The sequence below is a fragment of the Enoplosus armatus genome, chromosome 3 (genome assembly GCF_043641665.1).
Source record: "Enoplosus armatus isolate fEnoArm2 chromosome 3, fEnoArm2.hap1, whole genome shotgun sequence".
Lineage (NCBI taxonomy): Eukaryota > Metazoa > Chordata > Actinopteri > Centrarchiformes > Enoplosidae > Enoplosus > Enoplosus armatus.
The window spans coordinates 5,217,493-5,234,205 of record NC_092182.1 but is presented as its reverse complement, the minus strand read 5'-3'; the positions used below and the strand labels follow the sequence as shown (position 1 = coordinate 5,234,205).

Sequence of the window (16,713 nt, the reverse complement as noted above, 5' to 3'; positions counted from 1 at the left end):
TGGATGTGGTTCAGCACCAAAGTGGTGTGGAATCTCCCTGGCTCATGAGTCAACGCCTAACAGTTATGAGTGACATTTCTATTAGCAGCTGCAATGTTAAACCAGTGTGTCTACATGTCCACTTGAATGTGAAATCTGTTTAAATGCTTTATGTTGCGCTACACTGCTGGGGGCTGCTGTGTTCCTGCACTGTGTACATGCAAGTCCTGCACCACTAAGCTTAATGTTTAGTTTATGCTTGGCGTGTGACTCATGCCAAGGCAAATTCCAGTCAACCATCGACTGGGTAATAAAGGCATCTATATGTGACACTGCACCTGAGTTCTGTACGAGTGCTCACTGTGGCATGGTGGCGCAGTGGCTAGCACTATCGCACGGGAGGTAAAGCTGGTTAGAGCGGGTTGAGGGTTCGATCCCCAGCTGCCCCCGTCATGTCGAAGTGTCCTTGAGCAAGACACTGAACCCTAAGTTGCTCCCGATGGAGACCAGCACCTTGCATGGCAGCTCGGTCACCATTGGTGTGTGAATGGGTGAATGAGACTTAGCTGTAAAGCACTTTGGGAACCGTGAAGGTTGAAAGGCGCTATATAAGTGAGATCATTTACCATTTTCATTTACTGCTTTTCCGAACACTTACATTGAACCCCCCCAGCAGGAGCAACGTGGGCTCCAGGCCTACAGAGAAGATCAGGCGCAGGATGGTGGAGGCAATGAGCGCCCGGATGCCGTGAGGCTGAGGCAAGATGATGACTATAGCCAGGGAAACCAGCATGGCCATCCACAGCAGGGCAGACAGATGTGGCTCGAGGGTACCTGAGGAGGAAGGCGGTCACATTAGGGAGAGGTGTGAGCCATCCTATTCGACCATTAATGATGTGGCCAACTATTTTAAGTAAAATGAGTGGATAGTTCTCTTTCTGCCATGTCGACAAGAGGCTAATTCAGTTACTCAGAGGTGACACATGCCACTCCTCTGCAACTGTACAACACACTTCAACATAAAACTAAAATGAAAAGAAATCCAACTAAAAACTACTAAAAAGTTTCACCTTCACACCAATGTATCTTATTTTCTTATTCAGATTGAAATGCGACGTATGCATGGCGTTGTAGTTGCAATAAAAGTATGCTGAGCGTGCATGCTCTTTTCAGTGAGGCCTTCTTTCATATTTACTCATTTATATACAGTATACGCTTCGGAAATGTCTTGTCATGATGAGAGTGTTTTTCAGAGAAGGGACACGATTAGCTTTTTAGTTCTCACGCTTCTCTACATTTGAGGTCGACACAACTACAAAAACACAACCTGTAATGACGCGTTTGATGTCACCATGAGGTAGAAATAAAATGACCAAGTTAGATGAAGTTAGAAGTTAGATAAGAAGTGCTCTTTGCCTCTGTGTGTGTGTGTGTGTGTGTGTGTGTGTGTGTGTGTGTGTGTGTGTGTGTGTGTGTGTGTGTTGTTAATTTCCACATCAATCATTGCAGGTCAGCAAAGCGTTATCATAAGCTCACCAGGCACTAGCTCAGTGCCAAGTCCTGCCTAGCATGCAGCGGAAAGGCTGCATCCCTTCGTTAATGTTAATCTAATTCCTCTTAACACAAAAAAATGCATTTATCAAGTTGGAAATGTGGTCAGTCAGGTTTTCTTTTCACTGAGGCACCAAGAACACCACTCTGGACGTCTCCCTCCATCCCCTCTCTGCTGAGGCCTCCTTCTTCTCGCCTCTCTGTGTACTGATCACATGACAGGTACTCGTTACATAACCCCCGGTTGGCTAAAAATACACTTGGCTCCAGCTAAATTCATCAGGGATGGTCCCGGGTGCTGCATCGTAACAGGCCGCCTGGGCGCTCGGACTTGGCAGCCAACCGAGACACGGCAGCTTGTACGTCACACGCCTACAGTCTGAGACCATTCATCTCTCTGACTCGCTTACTCTACAGCTATAAGAAGATAGAGAGACTGACCTTTACATTAAAACACTTGCACTTTGCCAAATTCAAGTCGACATAAAGCCTGATGCTTGCCACATGATGAAAACTGAAATTTTACTTTACATATCTAAGTTTCTCTCAAAGTGGCTAAGCTATAGCTCCGGTGTCTGCTTCTAAGCAGCACCTGTGACAGGGTGGAGGCCAGTAGTAGTCCTACACCCACCTGACCTGACTATAGAAGCTTGGAGTTATTCAAGGTGCTTTTTTTTCTAGGCTGTAAGCACATCTGGCCACTGTTGGAAAAAGTTAGTAACCACAGTTTCTCTTCAAACAAACCACGAACCATCCATTGACAGACATGTGAGTATGGTGTGCAGCTGATACAATAAGGGGATTTTTATGGTGTTAAAGTTGTCTACATAATCTGCTAATGAAGCATACCTTTAAAGCTATGGAAGAGTGTCAATGTCAAACTTGCAGTAAATGCTTGTCACGCTCAAATGAAGTTCACTGGGGTAGTTCGGTTTATTCAAGGTTTACAAGCATTTAACTTGAATATTAACAAGAGCTCATATGAACCCAGGACACAGTGTGAGAATGTGTGTGTGCATGCATCCGTGTAGACATTAAAGATTCACCACTGAGCAACTTCACAGTGACTGAGATTTGCTAAGCGTTGCTTAACCCATCTTGCCCTGATTGGCGTGTCCCGGAATGAACTGCTAAGCTCTCAAAAGACCTTTGACACTGAAAACCACATGGAGTTTCTAGAGCTAAGCTAACAACCTCTTTTTTTTTTCTTTCTATACCGCTGTGAGGAAGTTCAAACAAAAGGGACCTCGCCGTTTGACCCCGGACAGAACAATTGAAAGTTTATGCGAATCACAATGTGTGTCTTCACTCTGCTACTCTGCATTAGAACAATGCAGGCCTTAACAGCTGCGGCTTTTCACATCCCCACAAATGCTGCCCTCAAGGAGAACTGAGAAAAAAAAGGAAAGGGTGTAAGAGACAGCAAAACAAACACAAAACTGAAAGTGCACATACAAACATGATCAGGTCTGTCACTTATTCCTTTGGTTTGTGAAAAACCTCCCGTCATTGAGTTCATATTTTAAAGTGATCTGTCGCACCTTGTGACCAAACACCAGACCAGATTTTCCACAACCTAAATCTATACATTTAGGCCACATGACAGAACCTGACTGACCAGGGGTTAATATGCTGTGGGAAACGGTCAAATATGTAGATCCCACAAAGGGACTGAATTTTATTTTTCTGTCTTTGTAATTCCTGGTAAAATAATTTATTTCAAACCAAGACTTCTGTGCATTTTCTACTGTCTACACTCAATGGTGAAGAGTTGTTTATCTCTACGTTCTTTATACATACTCATTAAACTATATTTGAGATAACATTGACATCTAAAATGCTTTAAGATTGGCAAATGATTGAAAAGATTTTCAGTTTAAAAATGTATGATGAAATCCAAATCGCGCTGATATTTTGGAGTTGTATTAAACACATTGTAATGGACCTGATTTTCTGTAGATGCTCTCAGATTAGGATTTCCAGTTATGAAGTCTGATGCTGCATACATATTTCCATGTTTACAATTTATGAGCATTCAAGTCAAGATGATTGTATGAATGTGTGAAAATACTGTGTATTGAAAATATAATGCTAAATCCATTTAATTTGGTCCTAGTTAGATTGAATGGTGGATTTTGGCTGATTTGATAAAGATAAATCCAACTTGTCCAGTCATAATTACGACTTCAATGCTGACAGCAGTCATAGTCCAAAACTGGTTATTGCAATAACTCTGTATTAACATGAGCGCAGCATCAACGTCAGGACATTTATTCAAAACTCTAGTGCTAGAAAACAGCTCGGGTCCGTGTTTACTTCCTGTCAGCGCTACCACAGATACAAATGCAAACACAGCGACTTGGACAGTGACAGAATGATGAAATACTGAAGTTAAGCGAGAGACGACATCCTCCGTGGTTTCACTATTGAAATAAATGGAGCAAAGTTTTTAAAATTCGATTAAAGTTGGATTTAAACATATGTTTGTCATTGTTTCCAACATTGTCCTCTTAGTACAAAAGGCTGTTTGTTGTGTGGTTTTGGTTTTCTATTTTTTCTCAGAGAAATGTCCAACTTTGAGGATATAGGGGAGTGTGTCTTTTAGAAAGTCTGCTCTTGTCTCCCAGTCACTCTTAAATTCTTGTACAATGACACCGACCTATCCCTCTCCTGCAGCAATGCAACAGAGTTGCAGAGTTTATGTTTGAATCAAGAGTAAAATAAGATGTCTGACTTTTTGTTGTATGTGTATTTGCCTCTTAAATAGGTGTCACTTTCAATGGTCTACAGTCAGTAGCACGGTATTGTGTGTGTAACAAACACCTAATTACCAGAAGTGATACTTATGGAGAAGAAGACTGCTCAAACCAAGACCAGTGTGAGAATGAGACTAGAAATCTGATAACATGTTAAGTCATGCGTTAGTGTCAAGCTCAGAAAAGGCACAATATCAATGAACAGGTCAGGACCTAATTAAGAACTAATCCATCTTGGTCTTTTGTGACAGCATTCTAGTTCAAGATCCAGATCTTCAGCTAGGATTACATTCTCATCACACCTCCACTTGTGGTGAAACTCACTTTGGTTAGGGAGGTGTGAGGCTACACCCAAACCACAGGCACGAGAGCACAGAGTGTTCTGTAAAGTCCTGTGCACACTTAACACTAATAATGCACCTTACAGTATGTGATCCGATCACATGCCAACTGCTAGAGATACACGTAGCGAGGTACAACCAGAGATGTCAGCTTTCATATTCCACATATTCTTCTTACTTGTCTAAACCTGGCGCCCACATTACCTAACATGCAACTCGGCCGCTAACAGTTGGATCAGTGATTTGGATGTATTATGCCCCAAGCCACTAGCCTCAAGCAGACATGAGGAGCGGGCTACAGAGGTCTGGTAAGCTCACTTTTTTCTAACTCCACACCGCCAGATTTTGTTTATTTTCAAACATAAACTGTCAATTTTTTGCTTTTGGATACGTACAAAAATTGGCCAACAGAATGCCCCTTCCTCTCCAAATATCCTAAAGAAGCTTTTCACCGCATTCTAATCCAAACAGGACTTGAGTGTTCATATTGGCCTGAACTCCACTGTTGGCCCAAGAACAACCTCCTCTTATACACATTGAGCCACGGGATGTTTCTTTTTACCTGGCAGCAAAGAGCTGCACCCGGAGGGCGTAAACATGCAAGGTGCTAAAATAAAGAGCTTAACATACCATGGCCCAATTTCTTTTTCTTCATCTTTGACATACAGGTTTCTGGTAATGCACAATATGTACTATATGCCTCCTGCCCCACCCCTGGCTTTCCCTGAACAGTTATTGTTTGTGCCACTCACTCCCATTTCCTGTGTTTCAAATGTGTTAACCGCAGTACAAACAAACACAAGATCACAGTCAGGGCCTAATTAAACTATTGTATCTGTTGTTCTCCAAGTGTTAAAGGAAAGAGAAAGTTTAAAAAGGTGAAGACTTCAGCAGACAGACCTCCACGGATACCCTCCAGAGGGTAGAAGAAGGCCACAAGCAGGTTCATGAGCACAGCCAGGTTGAAGGAGATGCTGCTCCAGAACGACATGTTCCTGGAGCACCAGTACAGGATGGGCTGAGCTGGAGGACGGGGTATAAAAGAACACAGGTCATAGTACTGCAGAGAGAACAGTGCAGCATCAATACACGAAGCACAATTTATCTAATAATTTCACACTTACAGTAAAAGTAAAACTGATCCGTGTTTCACACTGAGGAGGAGTAAAATTAATAGATAATCATTTCATTTCAAATTCATTGTAGTCAAAGCTGGAGATGATTTGATTTCCTATGTAATGTACAGTGCATCCGGAAAGTATTCACAGCGCTTCACTTTTTCCACATTTTGTTATGTTGCAGCCTTATACCAAAATGGATTAAATTCATTTTCTTCCTCAAAATTCTACACACAACACCCCATAATGACAACGTGAAAAAAGTTTTGAGATTTTTGCAAATTTATTAAAAATAAAAAACCTGAGAAATCACATGTACATAAGTATTCACAGCCTTTGCTCAATACTTTGATGATGCACCTTTGGCAGCAATTACAGCCTCAAGTCTTTTTGAATATGATGCCACAAGCTTGGCACACCTATCTTTGGGCAGTTTCACCCATTCCTCTTTGCAGCACCTCTCAAGCTCCATCAGGTTGGATGGGAAGCGTCGGTGCACAGCCATTTTCAGATCTCTCCAGAGATGTTCAATCGGATTCAAGTCTGGGCTCTGGCTGGGCCACTCAAGGACATTCACAGAGTTGTCCTGAAGCCACTCCTTTGATATCTTGGCTGTGTGCTTAGGGTCGTTGTCCTGCTGAAAGATAAACCGTCGCCCCAGTCTGAGGTCAAGAGCGCTCTGGAGCAGGTTTTCATCCAGGATGTCTCTGTACTTTGCTGCATTCATCTTTCCCTCTATCCTGACTAGTCTCCCAGTTCCTGCCGCTGAAAAACATCCCCACAGCATGATGCTGCCACCACCATGCTTCACTGTAGGGATGGTATTGGCCTGGTGATGAGCGGTGCCTGGTTTCCTCCAAACGTGACGCCTGGCATTCACACCAAAGAGTTCAATCTTTGTCTCATCAGACCAGAGAATTTTGTTTCTCATGGTCTGAGAGTCCTTCAGGTGCCTTTTGGCAAACTCCAGGCGGGCTGCTATGTGCCTTTTACTAAGGAGTGGCTTCCGTCTGGCCACTCTACCATACAGGCCTGATTGGTGGATTGCTGCAGAGATGGTTGTCCTTCTGGAAGGTTCTCCTCTCTCCACAGAGGAACTCTGGAGCTCTGACAGAGTGACCATCGGGTTCTTGGTCACCTCCCTGACTAAGGCCCTTCTCCCCCGATTACTCAGTTTAGATGGCCGGCCAGCTCTAGGAAGAGTCCTGGTGGTTCCGAACTTCTTCCACTTACAGATGATGGAGGCCACTGTGCTCAATGGGACCTTCAAAGCAGCAGAAATTTTTCTGTAACCTTCCCCAGATTTGTGCCTCGAGACAATCCTGTCTCGGAGGTCTACAGACAATTCCTTTGACTTCATGCTTGGTTTGTGCTCTGACATGCACTGTCAACTGTGGGACCTTATATAGACAGGTGTGTGCCTTTCCAAATCATGTCCAATCAACTGAATTTACCACAGGTGGACTCCAATTAAGCTGCAGAAACATCTCAAGGATGATCAGTGGAAACAGGATGCACCTGAGCTCAATTTTGAGCTTCATGGCAAAGGCTGTGAATACTTATGTACATGTGATTTCTTAGTTTTTTATTTTTAATAAATTTGCAAAAATTTCAAAAAAACTTTTTTCACATTGTCATTATGGGGTGTTGTGTGTAGAATTTTGAGGAAAAAAATTAATTTAATCCATTTTGGAATAAGGGTGTAACATAACAAAATGTGGAAAAAGTGAAGCGCCGTGAATACTTTCCAGATGCACTGTACATACACCATGTGCTCGGCGCGAAATATATAACCTCAGTGTCAAACATCTGTCATGTTTCTCCACAGCAACATTTGTTTTGCCATGTTTCATCAACTAGACTTTAATCTGAACCACTCCAAAGTGGAGTGGGGAGTCATTTTAGTGATTTCAGAAGTAAAAAGAGAGTAAAAAGAACTTGCACACACACACACACACACACACACACACACACACACACACACACACACACACACACACACACACACACACACACACACACACACACACACACACACACACACAAAGCCTACTCAGACTTAAGTCAGGAGACCAGTATCATCATATTTTCAGCCCGACTGTAGAAGAAGATCTGCGGGTGGGGACTTTTAGCAACAGAAGTCACTTTATCCATGACATGATTAGCGCCAGTGGAACAATATGGTCAATATGGGGGTGCTGATTCATCCAGATAGGAGAGAGGTTTTTGTCGTCACATGTCACCATATTATCTACGAACAATCTTCCTTCAGGCCTGACCATGGGACAGGCCACAACATGCTCACAGTTTTGGCTCTGAATTCACTTATTTGCGATAGCACAAGACTAAAAAGGGTGAATGGTGTAAAGTTTAATACTCTGTGACCAGCTTCCTGAGTTAAATCCTGCCAGAAAACTGTGTTTTGTGTGCACTTCCCACAACTATCATGTTTATCATCCGCACAATCACACTCACAGACATCACTCTCTCCTGGCTGGAAAGCAAATTACATCTTTATAGAACATATTTTCCCATTTAACTTATACTATATTATAATTCAAAGTTGATAAGTTGCTTATCAGGGTTTACATGCTCTCTCCACTTCCATCCCTCCAGGGTTCAGAGTTAAGGGAGCACAGCGCAGCCCCTTTCACACGCGGAACCTGCGACATTGCTGGGTTCAATTGTCAGGGTGAGTTAGTGCTCTTTGTTCAAATTGTTTTTTTATTTTTTACAATTTATTATGGTATAGGAAAAAAATGTGATGACCATTACAGATGCAGGTTTCTTCTGCTTGCCAGGGATGACAGCAATGCAGCAAACGGTAGCCATTTGTAAAGGGAGCAGTCTCACAAAGGCTGGCTAGATTTTAAGAGTGACTTTACCAAAGTGACTTTACAGGCGAATACTTACTACTTACTTACTACCTATGCATAGATGGCAAACTAAGCCTTTAGTTTGTATTGGCAGCAGGCTTGTCCCACATTCCTACAAGTTGTCAAATCAGCCAGGATCCATTTATTATCAGTTAAATATGACAATGTGTTTTACACAGTGTGGTGATGCCCAGACAGTGAATTGCTTAATACAAAATGAGATCAAACATCAAAGTCAAGTTCTAGCTCTTTAAATCCTGTTCTGCTCACCTGCTGTTGATTTTGCAGCTAAAGCCTGAGAGTTCTGTGGTTGGCACAACTGAAACTCAAAGTTACAGGTTAGACCTGTCTGAGGGTCTAACATCTGTGTCTATGATTTATTTTTTTGTTTGTGTTGTCATATTTGGAGTTCCTGGAGTGCCAAGCACTGTGTGACTGTGGTTTCTCTTGCTGCTGTGTTGTTTTTAATCACAGCTGGCTGTCCATGGGGCCTTCAGTGTTGCCAACATGTTAGACACCACAGAAACACCTTCAAAGGAGAAGTACAAGACTTTATATTTATTTCCCTATCATTTTTAATAATAACGTCTCCATGGAAAAATCAGAAAGAGGCTTTCTTTGGTGGCTGAGGCCTTTTGGTCCTTTACTGTGTTGTGTGTTATGGCTTTTTATCACACTAGAGGTGTGGAGGAAGAAATCAGGAAATCGTACTAGATCTTAAGTTGATGAACTGAGTGACGTGCAGGGAAATTTTGTCTCCAGTTTCTGCTCACACACGATGTAAACGTGTTGAAATAATATAACATTTATGGAGTGCATGTGTGAAAGAGGCTTTTGTATCTGCTCTGGGGGGGTCCTAAGGGGCCTGGAGGGATGCAAGAAGACAGCATGTAAACCAGGAACTATAAAGATAAAGAGTTGAGGAGAAAAACGCACAGGGAACGGTGTTTGTGTTACCAGTAGCCTCTTGAGTACCTCGCAGCTTCTTCTGCCAGTTCATCTCATTAAAGAGGTCCTCAGAGCGCAGGAAGAAGTCATTGATCTTGCTGCCTTGCTCGTCCCGCTCTGTGGTATAGTAGACACGCAGCTTGGACTCTTGGGTGAGGAACTCACAGATGTTGGGCACAGGAAAGACTATCTGCTCCATGGTGCGATCCAGCCGTACAATCTGTACACAACCACAATCACACACACTCTGTCACTATGGTGGGAAAAATAAATCTTGACCCTATACTGTCTTCTTTAAAGACAAGTGTTTATAGATAAGTAATTCATTCAAATGGTCTGACTGGTTATTGACAAAAACTGGACTTTGTAAAGAAAGCAACCATTTTATTTTTTTTTTATCAAAAGTGGCTGACAAACTGAACCAACGACTTCAGTTCAGAACATTGTCAACATTCAGCATTCCTTCTTCTCACTGGGTGCACACAGAAAAACGTGTTAACATGCCAAAGGTGCTTGTCACTCTATCAAGGTATACCATGAGCCTCAAAAGCAGGCAAAGAAAAACACCACCACATGCCTAAAGTCAATTGTGATGCCAAAGCATGTCGCAATCCTCTGCAGCCAACACAGAAGACTTATAATAGATGTCAGGTGGTTGGCAGGCGAGAGTGGAATTGTGGGAATATTTCACAGTGAAACTTTGAAATTAAAAGACAGTAACAGATCCAGAACCCGGCACAGTCTAGTTCGGACATGGACCCAACAACTGACCTCAATCTGAGCTGTGTGTTTGGCATAGAACTCCAGGGCCTCGTCACCCTCTCCATATGTCCCGCCTGGCTTCAACATAGCCTGCAGCTCCTTGTTGTGACGGGCTAACTGGAAGGACAACAAATACCATAAAGTCAATGATAAACAGATCAATAACAGATCATTATCACAAAGACCGTCTCTCTTGTTATCAGAAATGTTTGCCTTAAATATGTACACGTGTTAACTTGGCATGTGCTGCACTATTGAGCCAACATTTACTGCTATTTGACATCTGGGTACAATACATGGTATCTATTCCTCCTTTGAATGCAAGATGTTCCGTCCATTCGACCTCGAGGATCGACTGTGGCTGTTGCAGAACTGTAATTGTTGTTGTTAACCTAAATCATGGTTTGAACAGACTCTGCTATTGAGCAGCGCACAGCCTGAGGGCTGAAAAAATAAAGAGGAGATGAGTGTAGAATAGCAGGTATCACATGTCTTTAGCAGCCACAGGAAATGACACAGACATACAGTATCAGTCATTCAAAATACATTGGCTATGTGGCTGTGCATGTGCTACAGCGTTTGCTCGTGGTTGCGTCTGTCTCCCCTTTTTTTGCGGATAGTTTGGTGGCTTACTTGATGTGCCAAGATGTAGATATTATGCCCAACGTTGCGTGGAGACGCAGAGTGCTCCTCTTCTCCATCCTCACCCTCCTGTGGCTCCTCCACCTCTATCTCACCCTGCATGTAGGCCTTTTTGATAACCTCCACCTGCAAGAATATAGACTGGTCAGATAGCGTCCTCTTAATTCTGTGAGATGACCTGTATGATGCGGTACGCACCAGCTCTTTAGGCCTCATGTTGTATAGTATCCTCTCAGCGTTCTCGCTGTCATGGCGACTCTCCATAATCGCAAGAAGAAGCTTGGAGGCATTATTCTGGGAAAAGATAAGATGGTACAGATAACAGCGCTAACAGAATCAACTCAGGTTCATTTTCTCTACCGTATGGAAAGGAAATTGTTATGTAATTCATGGTGGAGCACTTTATGATGAGGTGTTATAATAATATATTCTGGCATAGCTGATTTACGATTTTCTTCACTCAGCGACATGTCCTGCAAAGACTTGATCATTTCTAGAGAAGGGTGTATCTTAACTTTAGCCAGACAAGTAGTTCATAGCACTGGGTTATGTTTATATTTTCAAATTCTCACTTATTTTAATCAATCTGAATCTCTCGTGTTTTTCCCAGAAATATCTCAATGTGAATGTCATGTCTACATGAGAGCAGTTTTCTACAGGAACAAGAAAAATGTACCATCAAGCAGCAGAACGAAGACGAACATATCTGTTATGCAACACTGAAAGTGTTTTCTCTTCAGAACCACCGAACTAACCAATAACCACTCACTTTGAGTTCCAGTACCAGATCCATCCTCTTCTTGCCAAGGGGGTTGATGTCATTGAGGATGAGAGCGATGATGATGTCAATACCATTGCATTCGTGAGTGGCAATGCAGTTCTGAGGAACAAATGAAATCAAAGTAAATGGAACAGGAGAGTAACCAGTTTTAGCCGGTAGCAACATTATCATCACAAAGGTAGAATCCTGATTGACAGGATTTTTATGTAAACAGACTCAACCACAATTAAATAAAACATTTAATGTTTTCTGACGCTGCTGGAGTTTTGTTGACATCCTCTGTAGGCACAGCACACCAGTTTTCTCAGTTACGATCTGTTAACAAACACAATCTATAAATCGATTAATCCAGTGGTCAAACTCTTCAATTCATTCCCCTACACACACGATTGAGACTGGCTCAAAATGACTGATATGGCTTTTAACAAACTTAAGTCACGGCAAACAGATGACACTAGCACCAGTCAGCTGGGTTCCGCCACGTGTTGGTCATTAACATCCAAAATGCTGCATGACAAATCTGAGGAAGATGGACATTCGTTTTAACAGGAGACTGCAAATATAGTTTTAAATAATCTAAATTGAGGAGGCAAAACACTCTTTATTAAGTATTAAGAAAATCGTCTTTTCAACAGCCAATGATTGAAAAAAGGCCTTATGTTGGCCAGACATCAAAAACATTCTCTAACTGGTCTCTGGATATCAGTAAAATACACATACAAATACAAAAAAAATTTGATTGGTTTACAGCAGGAATCATCTGTTAAACAATTAAATATTTAAGAAACAGGCTTTTGTTTCCTTCTGTAGTGCCCTGGCACAGTCATGTGCTGGTGAGGTCACATTTCATAACTATTGGTCAGGTTTTATGGGTAGTGATTCAGTTTATTTTGCCAAACGTGCCACACCCCCAAACTAAACAATGGCTTGCGGCAGCCAAATGGTTTGGAGCAAGTATCTCGACACCATTTAACAAAGATAACTCAAATGTACACACGCACGAACAAAACACAAACCAAAATAAATCCAGCACTTGTTCCTCTCAGTCGATATGAACAAAGAGCTTTGTTTAGTCTGGCAGTCCCCCTTCTAGCACTGTTTGAGGGAACTGAAATCAATTCAAACAGTGACTGCATTTAGCCAGTTGCTTGTTTAGTCATGCCAGTTTCACACTTAGCCATGAAATGACCCCACAGTGGCTTGAACAGAGGATGCCGCCATCATGTGAGAGGACCAAGCTATGCTAATCCATACCAGAGAACAAACACAGGCACACAGCCCAGAGGAGGCCGGTGTTACACTGTCGAAGAAAGATGAGCGACTGCACACTGTAGCTTCAGAGCAGCTGGCCATGAAAAGAGAAATGCTCAGGACTAATTACAGTACCACCCACACAAAACCACCAGCAAGATTACTAAAATGAAAAGGGCCCTCTGACGTAAGCTGAGGAGAATTTGATTTGGCAGTTAGGTAAATGACAACACAGACAAACACACTGTTAAAATTCATGTTCTGTGAGCACATATATCACCTGGTTCTCATGACAGGGACCTTGGCAGTACTCGGTCAAGCTCTCCACAGTCTGGTTGATGAGTCCTACGTTCTTCTCATTGATGTAGAGTCCCAGCAGCCCCAGCCCCCCTGTAGTGCTGCCGCAGATGCAGTCCAGGAACTGAAGTGTCTCACACACCAGATTATAGTTGTTCTTGTTATTCTGGTTGCGCAGAAAGTTCTGGAGATGGATGGAGACAAAATACAGGCTCACTAGGCATATCCTTCTTTCTCAGGACTCATGTTATTCCTGTGGATTTGGGAAGTGTGATATATCTTTGGTCATCAGGACAATGGCTCGCTTTAAAAATACAAAAAAGAGAGCCAAAACTGTCAGACAATGTTGAGCAAATGTAGGCGTATTCGTCATGGTCTCAGGGTCTGGGGGGGACAAGTTAGTACCAGAAACAGCCCTTTAAGCTTCTACTCAGGAAATCTAAAACACATTTTCTTTCTTCCTCTGAAGTGAGACATCAATGTATCAACTTAAGAGTTGTGAGGCTCATTCTACTTTTGTCTTTTTTTTTAAGCATATATAGCAGCCAGACAATTACTTCAGGTCTTTGGACGGAACAGACACATCTCATTGGACATACTGCACCTACGCTGGGTCAGGATGGACGAGACAGAGCTGACAGACTGCCCCGGTTTGGGGTGTAAACAGAATCGGTGCAATGAGGAAGTCTTCTGTCAGGTTGCTGGAGCTAGCCATTACTAAACACCAACACACTCCTCATAATGAAACCAGACCAAGACAAACCAGATATGGAAACAGCTGCATCAGGAAGTTCTGCAAATGGTGCCTATTTTCTACATGGTTTCGTTTCTGTATAACTGAGTGGGGTGATAGAAATTCAGGAAACGTTTGCATGTCATGGGCCGGGGCCTACAGCGACAAACAGACTGGTGTAAGGGCTGACCTGCAGATCTCTGTTGTGGTTCTCACAGAGCAGCTGCATGAGACGCAGGATGGGCTGCATGATGGTGATGATGACGCTCATCTCGCCTTCCTCCTGGCCCTTATCGGCGGTTGGGACGGGAGAGCCGTCAGCGGCCGCTTGGTGCTCTTCGGCTTCAGCCTCGCGGCGGTAGGTGGTGAAGGCCTTCTTAGTGACAGCGGAGGCCTCCACTAGCTGCTCCTTCACCTCCTCGGTCACTACTGCCACCACCGGCACGTCTTTGACTAACCACAAGTATAGGAGTCAGACCATTGGAGATAAGACACGGTGTTTATAAAGAATGTTCATTTGACTACTATCATCTGATTCGTTTCATCATTTACATGCATAGTCATGTTTTTCTTAGATTAAGATGATAATAAAACAAGACTTTAAGCATTAAATGACTTGAAATCAATACTAAAAAATGAACTAAATAAATGACGTGGCAGTTTCTGTTTTACTACACAGGGCATTTAGACACTGAACACACTAAATGTACACAAAAAACAACAGAGGTTTATTTTGTCAGTTTGATGGTCTTGTGTGATTTCCTTAAGAAAATGATCATTTCATGTCACTCCTGAACCCTCACCTTTCTTACGCGCTGGCGTGTCTTTGTCTGGGGGCTCCTCGTCCTTCTTCTTGCTGCCCAGGTCACTAGTGTTGACTGTCACAGTGGCTTTAATCTCCTGCTGAGCCAGCTTCATGCGCTCATAAAACACCTTGAAGAATTTCTCCGACTTGTTGTCCCCCGTTAGACGGTGGTAGAATGACCGCTGCAGAAAAATAAGACAGAGTAGGACAATGCGTGTAATGTGCACTTCAATTTCAGCCATATCCAGCCAGTGCTTTAGTTTTTTTATGAACTAATGTTATGCCAAACTGCTGATTCAGGGAGGCTGACTTTCAACATTAACATGCTACCAGTTATGTTTCTTTTCAAAATTCACCTTGATCAGAGAATAAGGTCTTCAAGGTCTGAGGACATTTTTTATTTAGTAACTTCTTGCTTCCACTTCTTATCATTGTCTTATTGTCTCTAGTTTCTACGGAGCGCTGACAGCCAGAGGTTCTGTTGGAAGCAATTACATAAGCCTCCTCGAACAGTGCCAGGAAAACATGCTGCAAGGCCTCGCCGTGCTCACCTGATTTCACACCATCTGCTCTCTGCTCCCAGGGCACAACACGTTTCTGGCACCCTGAGGACTATGCTGGGCGTTAACACTTACAAACAGGCGAGCAACAGCGAATAACACAGACAAGATTTGGGGTTTACATGCAGCCAAACTCAAAATACATGCACCCACAAAGACACAGTCACACGCTGGGGACACACTGCCGTATACACACCTACTTTACAAGTGCGCACGTGCATTTACACATACAGGTGAACACACACAGATGTAGAAAAATGTTCAAAGAATTGGCCTCACTTGCATTGCAATAAAAACTACATCTGCGTGATTGCACTAGACCGCAAATTTCTGATTTTATGAGCTTTTCAACTATGCAATAGTAAAAGTTTGATCCAGCATGAGTAAGAGGTTTGTGAAGTCAAGGTGAGGAAGGAAATGTTCTGCCTATAGCTGAGCGACACAAAGGCCTATCTTGTTTGAATGCCTCATTCGCACGGAGCTGTTGTTTTTCTGCAACAGGCTCATATGTTCTGTCCCATTTTCCTCTCGACAATCCCTCCTTACATAAGACCTGTAATCAGCTGAGTGGTTACAGTGAGGGCACACAGCGCCTCAGCTCTAACACTGTTACATCAGCCCACTGAGGGCGAGCAGCGGCGAGGGAGAGAGGGGGAAGAGGAAAACCCTGCCCTACTTTTCAGTGCCAGAACGGCACGAAGCGAGCGTGTGGAGCGAGAGGGAGGAGGGAGGGTCTGAAAGTAGGAGAAGAGGTGGGGCGGCTCGATGCAAGCAGGACTTATCACATACATAGATTCTGGGACAGTTTTGAAAGCCCGTTACACAAGACTCTTTCCAGGTTTAGACATGCAGTGAAACAACATGTAGTGCACAGCATTCATGTGTTGTTATCTGCATAGCAAATCTTTGCAGGGATTACAAAACAGGTTTCATATTTTCACCTGACTCAAGTCCTAAGGGATGCAGGACTCTTAATGTATTGAGCAAATCTGAGCTGTTTTCCTTCTCTTTTTTATGTTTTTCAAGCTGTTTTTCAATGATGTTGTTTACAAGATAGGGCCATTCATTGATAGTGATCTGATTAAGGGTCAGCAGAAGACTTATGCAAGCAGGCCAACTTCTCCAGACAAAGGCAACAGCTCCAGGATAGCAGGTTTACAAGATTGCCATATTAAATGGACCTTGTGACTATGGCCATAAAAACTAAATTTCTTCACTGATGCAAAAGGAATCATTTTGTCAATACTTGTCATCTGATATATGTTGAAAGCAAAAGGAACAACATGCAACAACCGTTGCCCTTTGCTCTGTCT

The 16,713-nt window shown here is 42.9% G+C and overlaps 1 protein-coding gene across 1 annotated transcript in view; it reads right to left on the bottom strand.

Annotated features, from left to right (window-relative positions):
* itpr1b (inositol 1,4,5-trisphosphate receptor, type 1b) overlaps positions 1–16,713 on the bottom strand; it is a 79,159-nt gene that overhangs the window by 11,989 nt on the left and 50,457 nt on the right. Inside the window, exons 43-52 of the mRNA XM_070903080.1 lie at positions 14,839–15,022; positions 14,226–14,488; positions 13,286–13,486; positions 11,743–11,853; positions 11,172–11,267; positions 10,965–11,099; positions 10,341–10,448; positions 9,597–9,789; positions 5,528–5,650; positions 638–813 (exon numbers count right to left, since the gene is read on the bottom strand). Of these exons, the coding sequence (XP_070759181.1) occupies positions 638–813; positions 5,528–5,650; positions 9,597–9,789; positions 10,341–10,448; positions 10,965–11,099; positions 11,172–11,267; positions 11,743–11,853; positions 13,286–13,486; positions 14,226–14,488; positions 14,839–15,022 (1,590 nt within the window). The remainder of the gene's footprint in view (positions 1–637; positions 814–5,527; positions 5,651–9,596; positions 9,790–10,340; positions 10,449–10,964; positions 11,100–11,171; positions 11,268–11,742; positions 11,854–13,285; positions 13,487–14,225; positions 14,489–14,838; positions 15,023–16,713) is intronic.